General features: G+C 39.1%; 1 protein-coding gene across 8 annotated transcripts in view; it reads right to left on the bottom strand.

Annotated features, from left to right (window-relative positions):
- Positions 1–14,637, bottom strand: part of grip1 (glutamate receptor interacting protein 1) — a 384,971-nt gene that overhangs the window by 2,255 nt on the left and 368,079 nt on the right. For 6 of the 8 annotated variants that reach the window (XM_048549316.2, XM_048549318.2, XM_048549314.2 and 3 more), the window contains 5 exons: positions 2,908–3,061; positions 1,550–1,661; positions 1,358–1,426; positions 789–1,025; positions 71–217 (listed from right to left, as the gene is read on the bottom strand). In XM_048549316.2, the coding sequence (XP_048405273.1) occupies positions 71–217; positions 789–1,025; positions 1,358–1,426; positions 1,550–1,661; positions 2,908–3,061 (719 nt within the window). The remainder of the gene's footprint in view (positions 1–70; positions 218–788; positions 1,026–1,357; positions 1,427–1,549; positions 1,662–2,907; positions 3,062–14,637) is intronic. The other 2 variants (XM_048549317.2, XM_048549322.2) reach the window with 1 other exon arrangement.

Below are 14,637 nucleotides of genomic sequence, written 5' to 3'. Positions count from 1 at the left end.
GTCACAAGTTGTCTTTTTTTCTTGTTCTTTATATGCTTAAGAAAAAATTTGAATGTTAAATCTATTGTACCTGCAACAACCTGTCATAGGGTTTGACACCACCAAGGGCAGCTGGTCCATTTGGACGAATATGGTTGACATACACTCCTTTCTCAAGCAGGCCATCTGAAACACTGAATCCAAAATCTTCAGTATCTGAATCTTTATAGAGTGTTACCTGTGAAAGATTTAAAGAAGGTACTCAATTGATAACTTTCCAAGTTGGTACAGAATCAATGTACAGTGTACATCTTGTTAAAGATGCATGCTGGTTTTTGCAATAAAGGAAGTGCTGGAGAAACGTGTCCGGTCTAACAGCATCTGTGGAGAGAGAAACAGTTTAACGATGAGTCCAATGATTCTTCAACTGTAGAGGTTGTCAATAGCATAAAAACTATTTTCCAGCCCATTTCAGCTCTGAAGAAGTCAAGTCGGAATCACATTTCTCCTGTATTTTCAATTCAGATTTCCAGTAAAACAGCTGGATAAAATAGCAGAGAATAACATGCAACATATTATTTGAATAAGCTGTCCTTTCTGTTTAAAAACAAATTACAACATAGATCAACTTCCAAGTCTAGATTCACGAGTCATGAAAGCAATTGATTTTTGCTCGTCTAATTAATTTATGCCATTAGTGAAATAGATATTTCAATTTTCATCAGGTCAATTTCCATAAAGGAACAAATCTGAATTGAGAAACACAGGAACATCTCTGGAATTAATATATATTTTATGAAGTCTAAAACCTTGTGCAACTCCACTGGTGTTGGTGACATGATTTCTTTCATTTCTTGCTTGATTTTTCTAATAGCAAGCAACTTCGATCGCCCACCATCTGACGGTAGAGTGTTGCTACGGGAATTCTGGCTGTAATGAACCCTGACAGGATTTCTCTCTTGGAAGCTGGACTGTCTTCCCAGTGGCCTGTGTGTCATACTGTTTTCATGATTAAGACTCATTGCACTTCCAGACATGATTGTTGCCTGTTGGATTAAATAACAAAGCTGTAAAGTTCAGGGTCTGGAAAAATGAGGTAAACAGGCAACTTTATTAGCAATGTGTAAAAGAGAGTTAGAAAAATTGTACATAGTTACATTGTCTGAATCGACACAAAATACAAGTGTGAATTAGTTGATTAAAGTTTGTATTAATATTTTAACACTGCATGGGTTTTAGTATGGATTAAAAACAAGAATTGTCAGTGTTGAATTATTAACTGTTAATTTTATTATGTTTTAAGAAAAGGTCTTGCCTGTATTAGAAACTGTAAAAGTTACCACCTCACAGCAATACTAAATATTCAAAAAGTATGTACCAATATAGCCAAGTTTTTCAAATTCAGTTGGTTTAGGTTGTCAGCCTTCTTTAAAGAGGAGCTAGGTTCCTGTAATTATTAAGACCATATACAGGCTAAAGAACAAATGCCGATGCAAAACTTTGATTCATTTAATCTTACTGTTCTGAAATGGTCACAACCTATGCATGCCAAAGAGCAAGACTTCATTACCTCCAGTTCTCTCAGGATTCCTGATTGACCACACGTCTCCAAATCTTCCAGAGCTTGGGACCAAAAACTTTCTTCTTGATCTGTTTCTATGCTGTCATGACCACCTACATAACTGAAATTTTTCAAATAAAAAGTATACAATTAAAAACTGTGCAGGCTGTGGTTTTGCTGTCCAAAAATAGTTAAGAAAAATTACATTGTTTTTTTTTGTATCAACTGGCTACAGGATGCATTCTGGCAACTTATCCAGGCTCCTTCAGCAGCACCTTACATACTTGTGAGGTCTACTGTCGAGAAGGTCAGGGGCAAAAATTTCCCCTCCAAGTCACACGCTGCCCTGACCTGGAACTATATTGTCATTGCTATACTATCCTTGGGTCAAATTCATAAAGCTATCTTCCCAATGGTAATTCTACATCTCAAGGACTGCAGTGGTTCAAGGCAGCACCTAACTGCTACTTTTGAGGGCAATGGGTTTTGGCCCGAAACATCAACTTCCCTGCTTCTTGCATGCTGTCTGACGTGCTGTGCTTTTCCAGCTCCACATTTATTGACAGATGCCAATTAGTGATGGGGCAATGAATGCAGGACAACCTGGTGACACCATACCCCATGAACTAAACAAAACAATGTAAGCATCTGAATGAAAAAAAGTACTGCAGGGATCTAGGTAAGACAAATGAGATAAATTTCTCTGGCAGTGAGCTAGCAAACACACATGGGATTTAATGGCCTCCTGGGTACATCTATTTTATTGGGTTGGAGGCACCGGTCAGCTTGGTGACTTGGACCATCTTGTACATTTAAATAAGTACATTGACTGACTTGTATTATATCATAAGAACATATACACACATATATGGAGCCACTATCTACAATTAATTTGGCGAACTGCTAAAACAGGGAGCCCTGTAGCTACCATGTGCAAGATTTTATTTACCTCTCGATTATGTGGCTTGGAGTCAAGACTGGAGGGCTGTGGTTCTGACCCATGGGGATGAAAGGCTTGGACAATGTGTAGGTGGAGCTGCGGTCACATTCCAAAGTGAAATCTAGAGCTGCCAGATTTCTATCTCAATCAAGATAAAAATCCCAGGACTGGAGGGATACTTCACATCCCTACACTGTGCATTCTGGAAGCAGATTTTTTTTTTAAACATTGTAAAAGGAGAATCCAAAGATCGTCAGTTCAGTGACAACAGTTATTCCCAGAGATATTGGTACGTTTTCTCATATTCAATTTGTCCCTGTTCATTTTGAAGTTGTTATGAAGTATTATCAAAAAAGGCAAAACCATGACACAGAAAATGATTTATTTCTGCATTGGATGTGTCTGAAAATTGAACTGTACAACTCACCCACTAGTGGTAGGTTGATCCCATTCATCATCACTCAATGCTGCTTCATTATATGGGTTATTATGATACCTGCTGGCAGGTGAGAAACTTAGTTTGGCACTTCTCCATTCATGTGCATGAAGACTGTAGCCAGAGGCTTGATATCCAGCAGGACCTAAGAAATAATAAGAGGTTCAAACTGATCGGTTTAGAAACAATATGAGTATTTGATAAATGATTCAGAATAAGTCAAAACACTGGTAGTATCATCTACATACACAAGTGTACGGATTTGAGAAGTCAAGGATCATACTCAAAATTATGAAAGGATCAATAATTATGGTGCACATCCAAAAAGACTAATAAAAAGAAACAGGTGTCAAAATCCCTTACTTGAGTTGACTATTGACATTCCCCAGATTGTAATTTGGTGGAACAGAAATTGAGCTTTGTTGAAAAAAAAGGACATTTTTCTGAAATAATGCAAAAGGGAAACATTTACACTGCACAGGAGGAGAATGCTGATTGATTGGAAAGTGAACTCTAGTAGAAGTGTTGCCATTGAGCATGCAGTTAGATGACATGAGAGTTAACTGCTCCTGTGATTTACTTCTGCAAAGAAGAGGGCCTTGTGTATTGGTTTGTATAACCTCGAGATTCACCTCACTGAGCCTGACTGACAATCTTAAAAATCATACCAGTAATGAAATCTGGATATTGCATTACCCCTGTGTGAGATAGGCACAATGCTATTTGTATTGCTACTGCATAACAACAGTGGAAAACAGCTAGCCTCACCTGTTGCTCAAACCTTTCAGATGCTTTTCCTTTCTGAGGTATGCTGGGAACTTTTCAGAACCAAATCAGACATCCAAAATCCCATTCACAAGTTGTGAGAAAACAGTGAGAAATGGTCTGAACAGAGTGGTCATTGTCCTACAGGATTGTTTTAATGCAACCTAATTCAGCATCATGCTTTCATGTTGAATAAATCATTGTCAATAAGGCCAACCTTGAAGCACTTAGAATCACAGGAATCCAACATATCAGAATCTCTGACCAATCTCTCAAACAGAACATTGAGAAAAAGGAGAGATAATGGGAACTGCAGATGCTGGAGAATCCAAGATAACAAAGTGTGGAGCTGGATGAACACAGCAGACCAAGCAGCATCTCAGGAGCACAAAAGCTGACGTTTCGGGCCTAGACAGTTCATCAGCGAGGGGGATGGGGAGGCGGACCGAAGATGGAGAGAAAAGAAAATAGGTGGAGAGGAGAGTATAGGTGGGGAGGTAGGGAGGGGATAGATCAGTCCAAGGAGGTGAGATGAGGTTAGTAGGTAGGAAATGGAGGTGCGGCTTGAGATGGGAGGAAGGGATGGGTGAGAGGAAGAACAGGTTAGGGAGGCAGAGACAGGTTGGGCTGGTTGTGTGATACAGTGGGGGGGAGGAGACGAACTGGGCTGTGCAGTGGGGGAACCCAGTTCATCCCCTCCCCACACTGCATCACACAACCAGCCCAGCTCATCCCCTCCCCCCACTGCATCCCAAAACCAGCCCAGCCTGTCTCTGCCTCCCTAACCTGTTCTTCCTCTCACCCATCCCTTCCTCCCACCCCAAGCCGCACCTCCATTTCCTACCTACTAACCTCATCCCACCTCCTTGACCTGTCCGTCTTCCCTGGACTGACCTATCCCCTCCCTACCTCCCCACCTATACTCTCCTCTCTACCTATCTTGTTTTCTCTCCATCTTCGGTCCGCCTCTCCCTCTCTCCATCCCCCTCTCTGATGAAGGGTCTAGGCCCAAAACGTCAGCTTTTGTGCTCCTGAGGTGCTGCTTGGCCTGCTGTGTTCATCCAGCTCCACACTTTGTTATATTGAGAAAAAGGACCTCGTTTGACTGTTCCAATTCAAAGGAGGGATTAAGTGCAGGATGGAGCACTTTAGGGTGTGTAAGAAAAGATTTCAATGCAGCTGTGAATTCAAATATAGCAAACTTATCATCTACATCTTGGAAATTTTCCAAGGCAAGTGGTCAGATGTCATTCCAAAAGAACAGTTGCAGAATCCAGCAAATCAAAATCAAATAATTTGAATCTCAGATGATTGCGAGAGCTGGACCCAGTGGAAATCTCATTGCAACATCTATTTGGGCATAGTTAAAACTGAACTCAATTTAATGAGCTTTTGAGTTCATAAGTTCAACACAATAATGGGAAGGTTTAGATCACCACAACTGCAATTAGTGATTGGTTAACAGGCTAGCAGTCAAATGAACATATTGACAGCACATTGCTATTTACATGAAAGTGCTAGTCTACCTCAGATGATGCTGGGCAGGGAGTTACTTCAAAATATTTGAGCAACAGGTGAAGCTAGTCATTCATGCTGCCACTATGCATCAGCAATATAAGTGGTGTTTACCACTGACAGGATGCTGCCATCGAGCCAAACACATATTCTGCTGATACACAAAAATGAGTAAATTCGTTTATCAATTTCGGTACCAATGTGATGCAAGTTATGCAGGCCATACATTCCAAAGACTGGTACATCATACCGAATCCTACATCTCTTCAGTTGTTTGCAATGAGCAAGCTACTCACTGTACCCAACTAGCCTGCATTTGCAACACAGTGCCTTAAGTTAGATGTGATTCTGCAATTGGGCAACAATTGTTAAATAATCCCATGGTGCAAATAATTAATCTGACAAAAAAATTAAAAGATAGGCTTGCAGCATAGCATACTTGTACATACAGGAAGCTTTATACATATTAATATACAGGAGAAAGAACATGTACATGCTGAGTTTGTTCCAACTCAGCAAAATGGTGACAACCATGCTCTAGTTCATTTCTCAGCACAATGCCTTCACCAGAGTCAACCTGCCTGGTTTAAAACTTAGAAGAAAACCTGGTGGTTAACTGTTAACTAACATAAAACTGCAACATTCTTCATGCCAATGCCGCCACCAATTTCAGTTTACTTGCCAACCAATCAGCACTTTCCACTCAGAATAAATATTCTTTTCACTTTACATTGGAATTCTTGTAAATCGTCCTGATGAATGAAAGATTGTGCCTTTTTAAATTACTAAACTGCTTCCATTCCAGTGAATTGTTATGGCCTAGGCCAAGTTACAGTTTACACTGCTACAAAAAAAACTAATCATACTGACAAAATGCAATTGCTTTGTCACATTCACAGAAAGAAAAACAGAGTTTACTACATTAAGCCATCTCCTTAATTAATCAAAACTAAGGTTACCTAAATTATAGCATGCAATATGCCTTCACTTAAGAGCTGTGGTTGCATTCTTGACTTTAAGTGAATTATACCTTCCCAGAGAAATCAATGTTAACTTGAGTTAGGTTTCTTCAGACATTTCTTTCTTGCAAATAAACAAAAAAGGTTGACATGAACTTCTGTACGTGCTTTATACTGTGAATCCTTAGCCGAAATAAAGTGCAAAATAAATTACTATACATAACAGAAACACTAAATTAGGTACTTCAAGACCTCGCAGTAGAAATCAATTTAAAAACATCAACTAGAAATGGTGTATATTCTTAAATGGCTGTCCATAAACAAAGTAACCTTTCAAAATAATTAAAAATAAATAAATAAAATATAGGTGGATACACTTAAAAATACTCAGTTGATCAAGTTTTACAGGACTCCATCTAGTGGCAGAAACTGAAAGTACGATGCACCCCGATGTCTGTCACTAGATACAGGACGGGACTTCAGTGCAGACTCAGAAATGGCAGCCATCAGAGAAAGGGACAAAGGATACATTAGGCATAACACAAGCTGGGGGAAGGTATCGATGGAAAGGCAGTCTGATGGCTGGAGGCAGGAACTGGAGGAAGGCCTGCCGGAATTCAGGAGCAAATCAGGATGAAGAAAGGAGGTCTTCAAGGCAGGGACAGCACAGAACACGAAGTCTGTGGCAAATATGACACTAAACTCTTAATGTTAAACAAATACATTATCAGTACTGTATTAATAATGCCAACATTAACCAAGTCAACTTTAAATGAGAAGTGAGTTTGATGTGAAATGGCGTGTGGATAATAATGTCACAGCATGTACAATTTGGTCGCAAGTTACTACCAAATTATATTTAATAAAAAACATTTTATAGTGAGGTATAATATCTTCCGTCATTTCTTGGTTAATATATGCAAACCATGTGGAGTTGTCAAAGATTATTGGTGTTTATTGCGCACAACACTGAGATGTGGCATACCCATTTACAAATTAAAAAACAATGACTCATATGCAATTGGTAGCAAAATTATAAGCAGTACATGAGAAAGAGAACATGCTTTGCAATCAAGATTTATCCACAAAGCAAGAAACTTTGAACTACATTGTGACAGGAAAGCACTGAAGGAACTACAATAACCTGGGTGGGATATGTGATCAATCAAAACACATTTCAGGTTTCACACAGATACAATTTTAGATAAGTTAGTCTCGTCTATATTCATAAAGACAGGTTCCTGAAAAAGTATGAGATTTACAATTAACTGAGGATCACTTTTTTGACGATCGATGTCTGACTGAATACTTGAAATTTAAATGAGCTTTCCAACTGTCATAGTTCATTATGGGAGGAAATGTGAAGATGCCCAATTGAAAATTATTAATAGGAATAAATTATTTAAACAGATTAAGGTTAATTATCTCATCCAGCCAGGCTTTCTATAATGCTGGTACAGGGATTAAAGTCTGTTGTCTACAATAAATAGGCAGCTAATACATTTATTACATAGTATCATATCTTTTTAGCTATTCATAGAAAAAAATTGATAATTGTCAAATATACAGTACAGGAGGTCGAGGGCCTGCTACCTCATTTAGTTGAATGGCTGGTTTGCGATGCAGAGATACATTAACAGAATTGGTTCGATTCCCATTCTGGCTAAGGTTACCACAAACGACTGTCTTTCTTAGCCTCTCCCCTCACCATGAGGCAATGGTGATCCTCAAATTAAATAATCACCAGTTGTCTCTCTCAAGCGAGAGATCAAGCCTCTACGGTGATGGCAACTTTACCTTTGACCTTTGAGGAGGCCATTTAACCCACTATGTCTGTGCTGGATCTTTCCAAGAGTTATCCGATTAGTCCCATTTTCTTGCTGTTTCTCAAAACCATACAAATGTTTCCCATTTAGGTATAGGTCTATTTTCCTTTACCTTACTGAAGTGTGCTACCCTACTCTACCTGAGGTCTGATGATTCAAAGGCTCAACACAATTTGTCTCCTTTTGTAATCTATTGTACCTTTTGCTCATTGTAAAATTGTGCTCTTGTTTTATATTAAATTGTATAGATTCCAGTAAATTCATATATAATGCAAAACTGTATTTCATTTCATATATACCAACTCCTTTCTCCAATCTGTCAATAAGCACACTGACATTAGGCTAAAATTCTACATTAAGCTGTTTCTTTTTCTGGCAACATAAATGGAGCAATTGAAGGGTTAGAATTAAAATCATTTTGCCTACCAAAAGTAATTCAAAATAATGAGTGTACAATTCTTCCTACAATAATGGGCCATCATTGACTTTTAACTTCTGCCTGTGTCTTAACACAGAGTCTAGACAAAAATCTGCTCCAGCAGTTTTCTGTTTAGACAGCCTGTATTTATATGCTGACCTGATATTCGGTAGTGCACCCCTGGAATGAGCTTTGGCTTTTTTAAAACATGGATTAATGCTGTCCAATCAGAGTCGGTTACAATGAAACTTTCTATCTCTCATATGATCAACTTAATTTATATCGCAGTTATCCCTGATACATTGCCAGGGTAGAAGAATCATTCAGAACTGGGTGATGTAATCAGGAATATGACCACCAGGAGAAAGAAATTAGTCCTTTCATTTCACCCGTCACTTTTTTCTCTTTCAATAACTTCAATACATATTTAAATTACCAAGCCACTTTTTTTTTTAGTCAGTTATTTAAAGCGAATTTGGAAAGTAGAGTACGAAATGCTTACAAGTGTTTGCCCCCATTGACTGATCTACTATTCAGACAGCCAACCACTGGGGTCACTATGACCTCTATGTAAATTGATCATCACATGACCTATTACTTTTGGTTTGGAGTTACTGAGTTAGAAATTTGCTAGTCTCTGATATACTGATGCACCTATGGGCTCAGGACTGACTCATTTTCAAAAACAGTAAGCAGTGAGTTACCAGGAAGTCACTTAAAGCATCCGATAGATTTAATTCAAGGATCCCTCAAAAGAGTTAGGAACTTCTCAATATTTAATTGGTTCTAGATAATTCTTTTTGTTGTGTTTTCTGATAGGATAGCTATTGCCTTCTGGTATAGTTGTCTAGAATTATGTGATAACTACATTTTCAGAAAAATTTTGAGCAGGTTCTCCAAACTGCTTCTGTACAATCTCCAGAGTCTACGTTCATTTTTATTAGGCTAATTACGTAGCTTTTGCATCTTTTTAGTGTATTGGTTATTTTAAGCTTTTATCTATCTTAAGGATTGTCTTCTAGATTATTCATCTTGTGTAAACTTGGCAGGTGAATTGAAAAGACTGCCATAAGCGTAATAATCTTATTGATTCCATTTTGAGAATATATTAGTCATCAGAACAAATGCTAGAGGTAATGCTAATTACATTGAGAAAGTTCATACAAATGCATGTAAAATTTCTTCACTAGTCACAGGAGACCATAGGCCTAGAGACAGCTTGCTAAGGGAAAGGGCATTAAGATGCATTATCTGGAAATTAGAAAAGAATTGAATGCAATGTGCAAGTGATCTGGTATATACAAATGGTACTGCTGTATTGATTGGAACTAATCTGGATTTCAACAAGGCAGGGTAAAATAACCGATCTGAGCAAGGCCGAAATCTGGGCAGTTTGGTGAATAAAAGTGAGAAATTTACATTGAAGACTAAAAGATACAAAGATTGTATTTTGGACGGTCAGTCATCCAGTCTCAATCTTTAGTCTTAACTTCTGTTATAACTAACTTTTGTTTACTTTTAAAACTAGTACTTAGAGGTTATCTCTGAAATATCAAAAATCTTCTCCGACAGAAAAATGTTTGTGAAGTCCCAGAACTACAATAAAGATTCCCCATGCCAACCTCACATGCCAGTTTCTCCACCTCCCTAACCATAATGTATTCTTTTTGTAAAAATCTGTTCATTTTGTGGGATATGGGCATCACTGGCTGGCCAGCATTTCTTGCCCATCCCTAGTTGCCCCTGAGAAGATGGTGGGGAGCTGCCTTCTTGCACCGCTGCAGTCCACCTGCTGTGGGTTGACCCACAATGCCCTTAGGGAGGGAATTCCAGGATTTTGACACAGTGACAGTGAAGGAATGATGATACATTTTCAGGTCAGGATGATGAGTGACTTGGAGGGGAACTTGGAGGTGGTGTTCCCATATGTCTGCTGCCCTTGTCCTTTTAGATGGAAGTGGTTGTGGGTTGGCAGATGCTGTCTTGAGGATCTTTGGTAAATTTCTGTGTGCATCTTGTAGAAAGTACACATTGCTGCTACTGAGTGTCAGCGATGGAGAGAGTAGATGCTTATGGATGCAGTGCCAATCAGGTAGGCTGCTTTGTCCTGGATGGTGCCAAGCTTCTTGAGTGTAGTTGGGGCTGCACTCATGGCAAGTGGGGAGTATTCCATCACAGTCCTGACTTATGCCTTGTAGATGGTGGACAGGTCAGGACAGGAGTTACTTGCCGCAGACTTCCCAGCCTCTGACCTGTTCTTGCAGCCACTACATTCTCTGGTGAGTCCAGTCAAGCTTTTGATCAATGATAACTACCAGAATGTTGATAGTGGGGGTTTTAGTGATGGCAACATCATTGAGTGTCCTGCTATCATCTCTCGCTGACTCCCAATTTCCTTTCTCCTTCTTTTTGTTCCCCTATTCTGAATTCTCGTACTATCCCAATCTTCACTGTAGAATTTTGGGAACATTGGGAACTCAACTTGGAAGACAGCTGCATCTGATAACTCCATGGATACGTGACATAACACAGGTTACTGTTAGCAATCAGGAATAGGAGTTCCAACATTTTTCTGTCGGAGAAGATTTTTGATATTTCAGAGATAACATCTAAGTACTAGTTTTAAAAGTAAACAAAAGTTAGTTATAATAGAAGTTAAGACTTCAGTTTCCTACAGTCGAACAAAGATAACATCCAAGAGCCCCTTAATCTACCCCATGCTGAGACCTATTAACACACACCAGTGTAAGGCTTTCCCTACTGGCTTGGTAACAGTGTAGTGAAGTTCCCCAGTAAGCTATCGCTATCCTAGTTGTTATCTGTTGCTACTGTAGCCTGCTCCAATGTTCCAAACAAAAATAGCCTTTTTTGTGTGTTTTTTTCCCCCATCTACAGCCAATAACAGACAAGTTAAAGAGAAGGAATTTTCTGCATCATAGATCAATCAAAGACAAATGAATGCTATACTGCTTTGGAAGCAGTGGTAACCTTGTTTCGCCAGGCAGCATCTGGAGGAAAGGAGCAGTCAATGTTTTGGGTATAACCCTTCCTCAGGACTGGATGTGGGGGCAGATAAAGAGAGGGGATGAGGTGTGGAGGTGGAATGGTGGTGATAGGTGGGCACACCCCTACCCCCACATCCAGTCCTGAGGAAGGGTTATACCCAAAACATTGATTGCTCCTTTCCTCCAGATGCTGCCTGGCCTGCTGTGTTCTTCCAGCTTCCTGTTTGTCAACCTTGGATCCCAGCATCTGCAGTTTTTTGTTGTCTGTAGCCAAGTAATTATGTTTATCTTTGTCTTTTACACAATGCCTGACTTGGTTACTGAATGTTTACACTGGGAAGTTAAATTCCCAGTTTAATATCATTGATTTAGTACAAATACATTAATCCTTGTTTCATGAATAGCAAAGCTCTACCATTTGTGTGGTTACACACTAACCATTTCGTCAGGAGTAATTTAATCTATTTGCAATCACCAGTGTACTTACAACAGATATATACATAAGGGTTTTTGTACACTGAATAACCTATTGCCAAAGATCAGACATGTCCTGAACTGTTCATTGTACATTGCAACAGGGTCAAGTACAAATTAGATGTAAGTTTCAGTCCCTTTGGAGAAATCATGTTTTTCACTTAAGGTGTCAATTTGACTGTGAGATATTTCAAGACAAACACTAAGTGGATGGATGTTAGACTGTTGTTTCTGCATCTTCACACTTTTCCCTTGGAGACTAACATGCAGTAGTGGAACGATTCACAGATTAGTTATTAGTTTGCAACAATCTGACAGGTGTGATGGGAACACTCTTTCCATACTCGTAGTATTGTTCTCCCTACTCACAATTGTTAGTCCTCTGTGGCAGGACAGTTTTATGGATTTTCATAACACATGAGATGAGTCAACAGGCAAAATATACTGGAGGATATCAAAGTAGAATTAAGAGACAGAGCTGGGTCAAAACTGTTTGAAGCAGAGTTTGAACCTCTGAACTTCTGAAACAGTGAAGACTTTTATCAATGAGCCAAAGCCTCCAGGTTAAAAGACAAATGTAACTGCAGTCGGCCATTCAGCCTTTTGAGCTTGCTATATCAGTCAGCAAAAATTGGCCAATTTTCTACTCCAAAGCCAACTTCCCTTGTTATCCTCATATCCCTTAATTCTCTTGGTTTCAAAAATTTATTGATTTCCATCCTGACTGTAGTCACTGATGAACAATTCACAACTCTCTAGGGTAAACATTTCAAAAAGATTTGATACCATTTAAGTGGCGAAATTTCTTCTTAGTTCAGTTCCAAGTGACCAACTCCTTATTCTGGCACTGTGACCCCGAATCCAAGACTCCCATGACAATGGAAACATCCTCCCAGCATCAACTCCATTGAACCCATGAAGAATTTGGTATACTTCAATGAGAACACCTTTCATTCTTTTAAACTTTTGGGGAACACAGGTGAATCTACTCAATCAATTCCCAGAGGACAAACCCCTTGTCCTAGGAATCAGTCTTTGTCATACTTCGCCCCAAGGCACTGAAGTAGGAGAGCAAAACAGTACTCAGTGCTGCAGCTATGGTCTCAAGCAAGTATTATAGTACGAATTCTCTACTCCTAAACCTCACTCCATTGCAGCAAAATCTGATATATTTGCTTTCTTAACTGCTTGATACACTTGCATTGCAACTTTCTTTGATTCATGTACAAAGGCAATCCATTTGCACCAATTATAAGATGATTCTGCTTTTCTATTTTTCCTTCTTAAATAGATAACTTCATATTTTCCCATATTATATTCCATCTGCAAGTTCTGTGTTGCCTTTTCAGTCTGTTTGCACCCCCTCACAGCTAGCATTTCTACCCAACATCACCGAGCTTGGATACATTGTACTAGGTACACCCATCAAAGTCATCGACATGGGATGTAAATTGGTTAGGGTTAGAGTAACATAGTACAGAAACAGACCCCTTCATCCAACTCTTCCATGCTGACTAAGTTTTCCAAACTAGTCCCACTTCCTGCATTTGACCCATATCCCTCTAAACCTTTCCTATTCATGTACCTGTTCAAGTATGTTTTAAATGTTTTAACTGTACCTGCATCAGAAATTGATATTTGAAAAGCACTTCACAGTGTTGGCCCTGGAATTCTGATAAAGGACAGCACAATCACACTTTTGCACAATCATAGTTCGACAAAATTCAGTGCTCAGCAAGTCAAATGAATTATTGCCAAGGTACAATATTCCAGGAAGCAATGCAACAGACCTTGAGAGTACAGTCTGATCTAATAACACAAATCCCATCAGCAATTCGGGTATAAATCACAGAATCCCTACAGTGTAGAAGCAGGCAGTTCAGCCGTTTGAGTGAATATTGACCCTCTGAAAAGCATCCCACCTAGACCAACCTTCCTACCTATACCTATAACCTTACATTTCCTGTGGCTAATCCACCTAGCCTACCCATTCCTGGACACTATGGGCAATTAATTTAGTATGGCCACTCCATCTTTGGACTGTAGAAGGAAACCAGAGCGCCCGGAAGAAACTCAAGCAGACACGGGGAGAATGTGCAAACTCCACACAGTCACCCAAGGGTGGAAGTGAACCCGGATCCCTGATGCTATAATGATACCCACTGACCCACTGCGCCACCCAGTCATTTGGTATGAAGCCCAAATAGTGCGTGTATCATAGTCTGGGTAGTGTTTTTCTAAAAAAAAATTACTCCTTTTCAACATGGATCCTTAAAAAATTTTAGACAAGATTGGGCATCTGTGCACGGCTTGCGGTGGAACAAATAGTATCCAAATTCAGTATCAGGACAAAATCCACATTCTTAGGTATCCACATAAAAGTTTGAAAAACCTACAATCTTATCTGGCTGAAATATTATTTCCTTTCTGACAGTTTGTTTTTACGTTCATTTTAAAAATCTTGCAAATGTATATTTACCGTGCCTACTTTATATGTAATAAACATCATTTTTAAAAATTTCAAACTGGTGACATATGGAAATTGGCTACTTTTACAAAGATTTTAAAAAAGGCTAGGTCAATCAGTCTTTCTGGAACCATGAACTAATCCAGTTCGTGTTTCAGAACTTGCAACTCCTCGATTGTTAAAGGAAAGAAGTTTGCATAATGCTGGAATAACAGTCTGGCAGCAGAAACGTTCAGAGCCATTATTAGTCGATTTTTGTTCAAAATAGTCAGGAGTTTCATTTTAGCTCAGG

The sequence above is a fragment of the Stegostoma tigrinum genome, chromosome 18 (assembly GCF_030684315.1).
Source record: "Stegostoma tigrinum isolate sSteTig4 chromosome 18, sSteTig4.hap1, whole genome shotgun sequence".
NCBI classification, from domain to species: Eukaryota; Metazoa; Chordata; class Chondrichthyes; order Orectolobiformes; family Stegostomatidae; genus Stegostoma; species Stegostoma tigrinum.
Note: the sequence above shows the minus strand (reverse complement) of the source record. Positions and strands in the feature narration are given on the sequence as shown.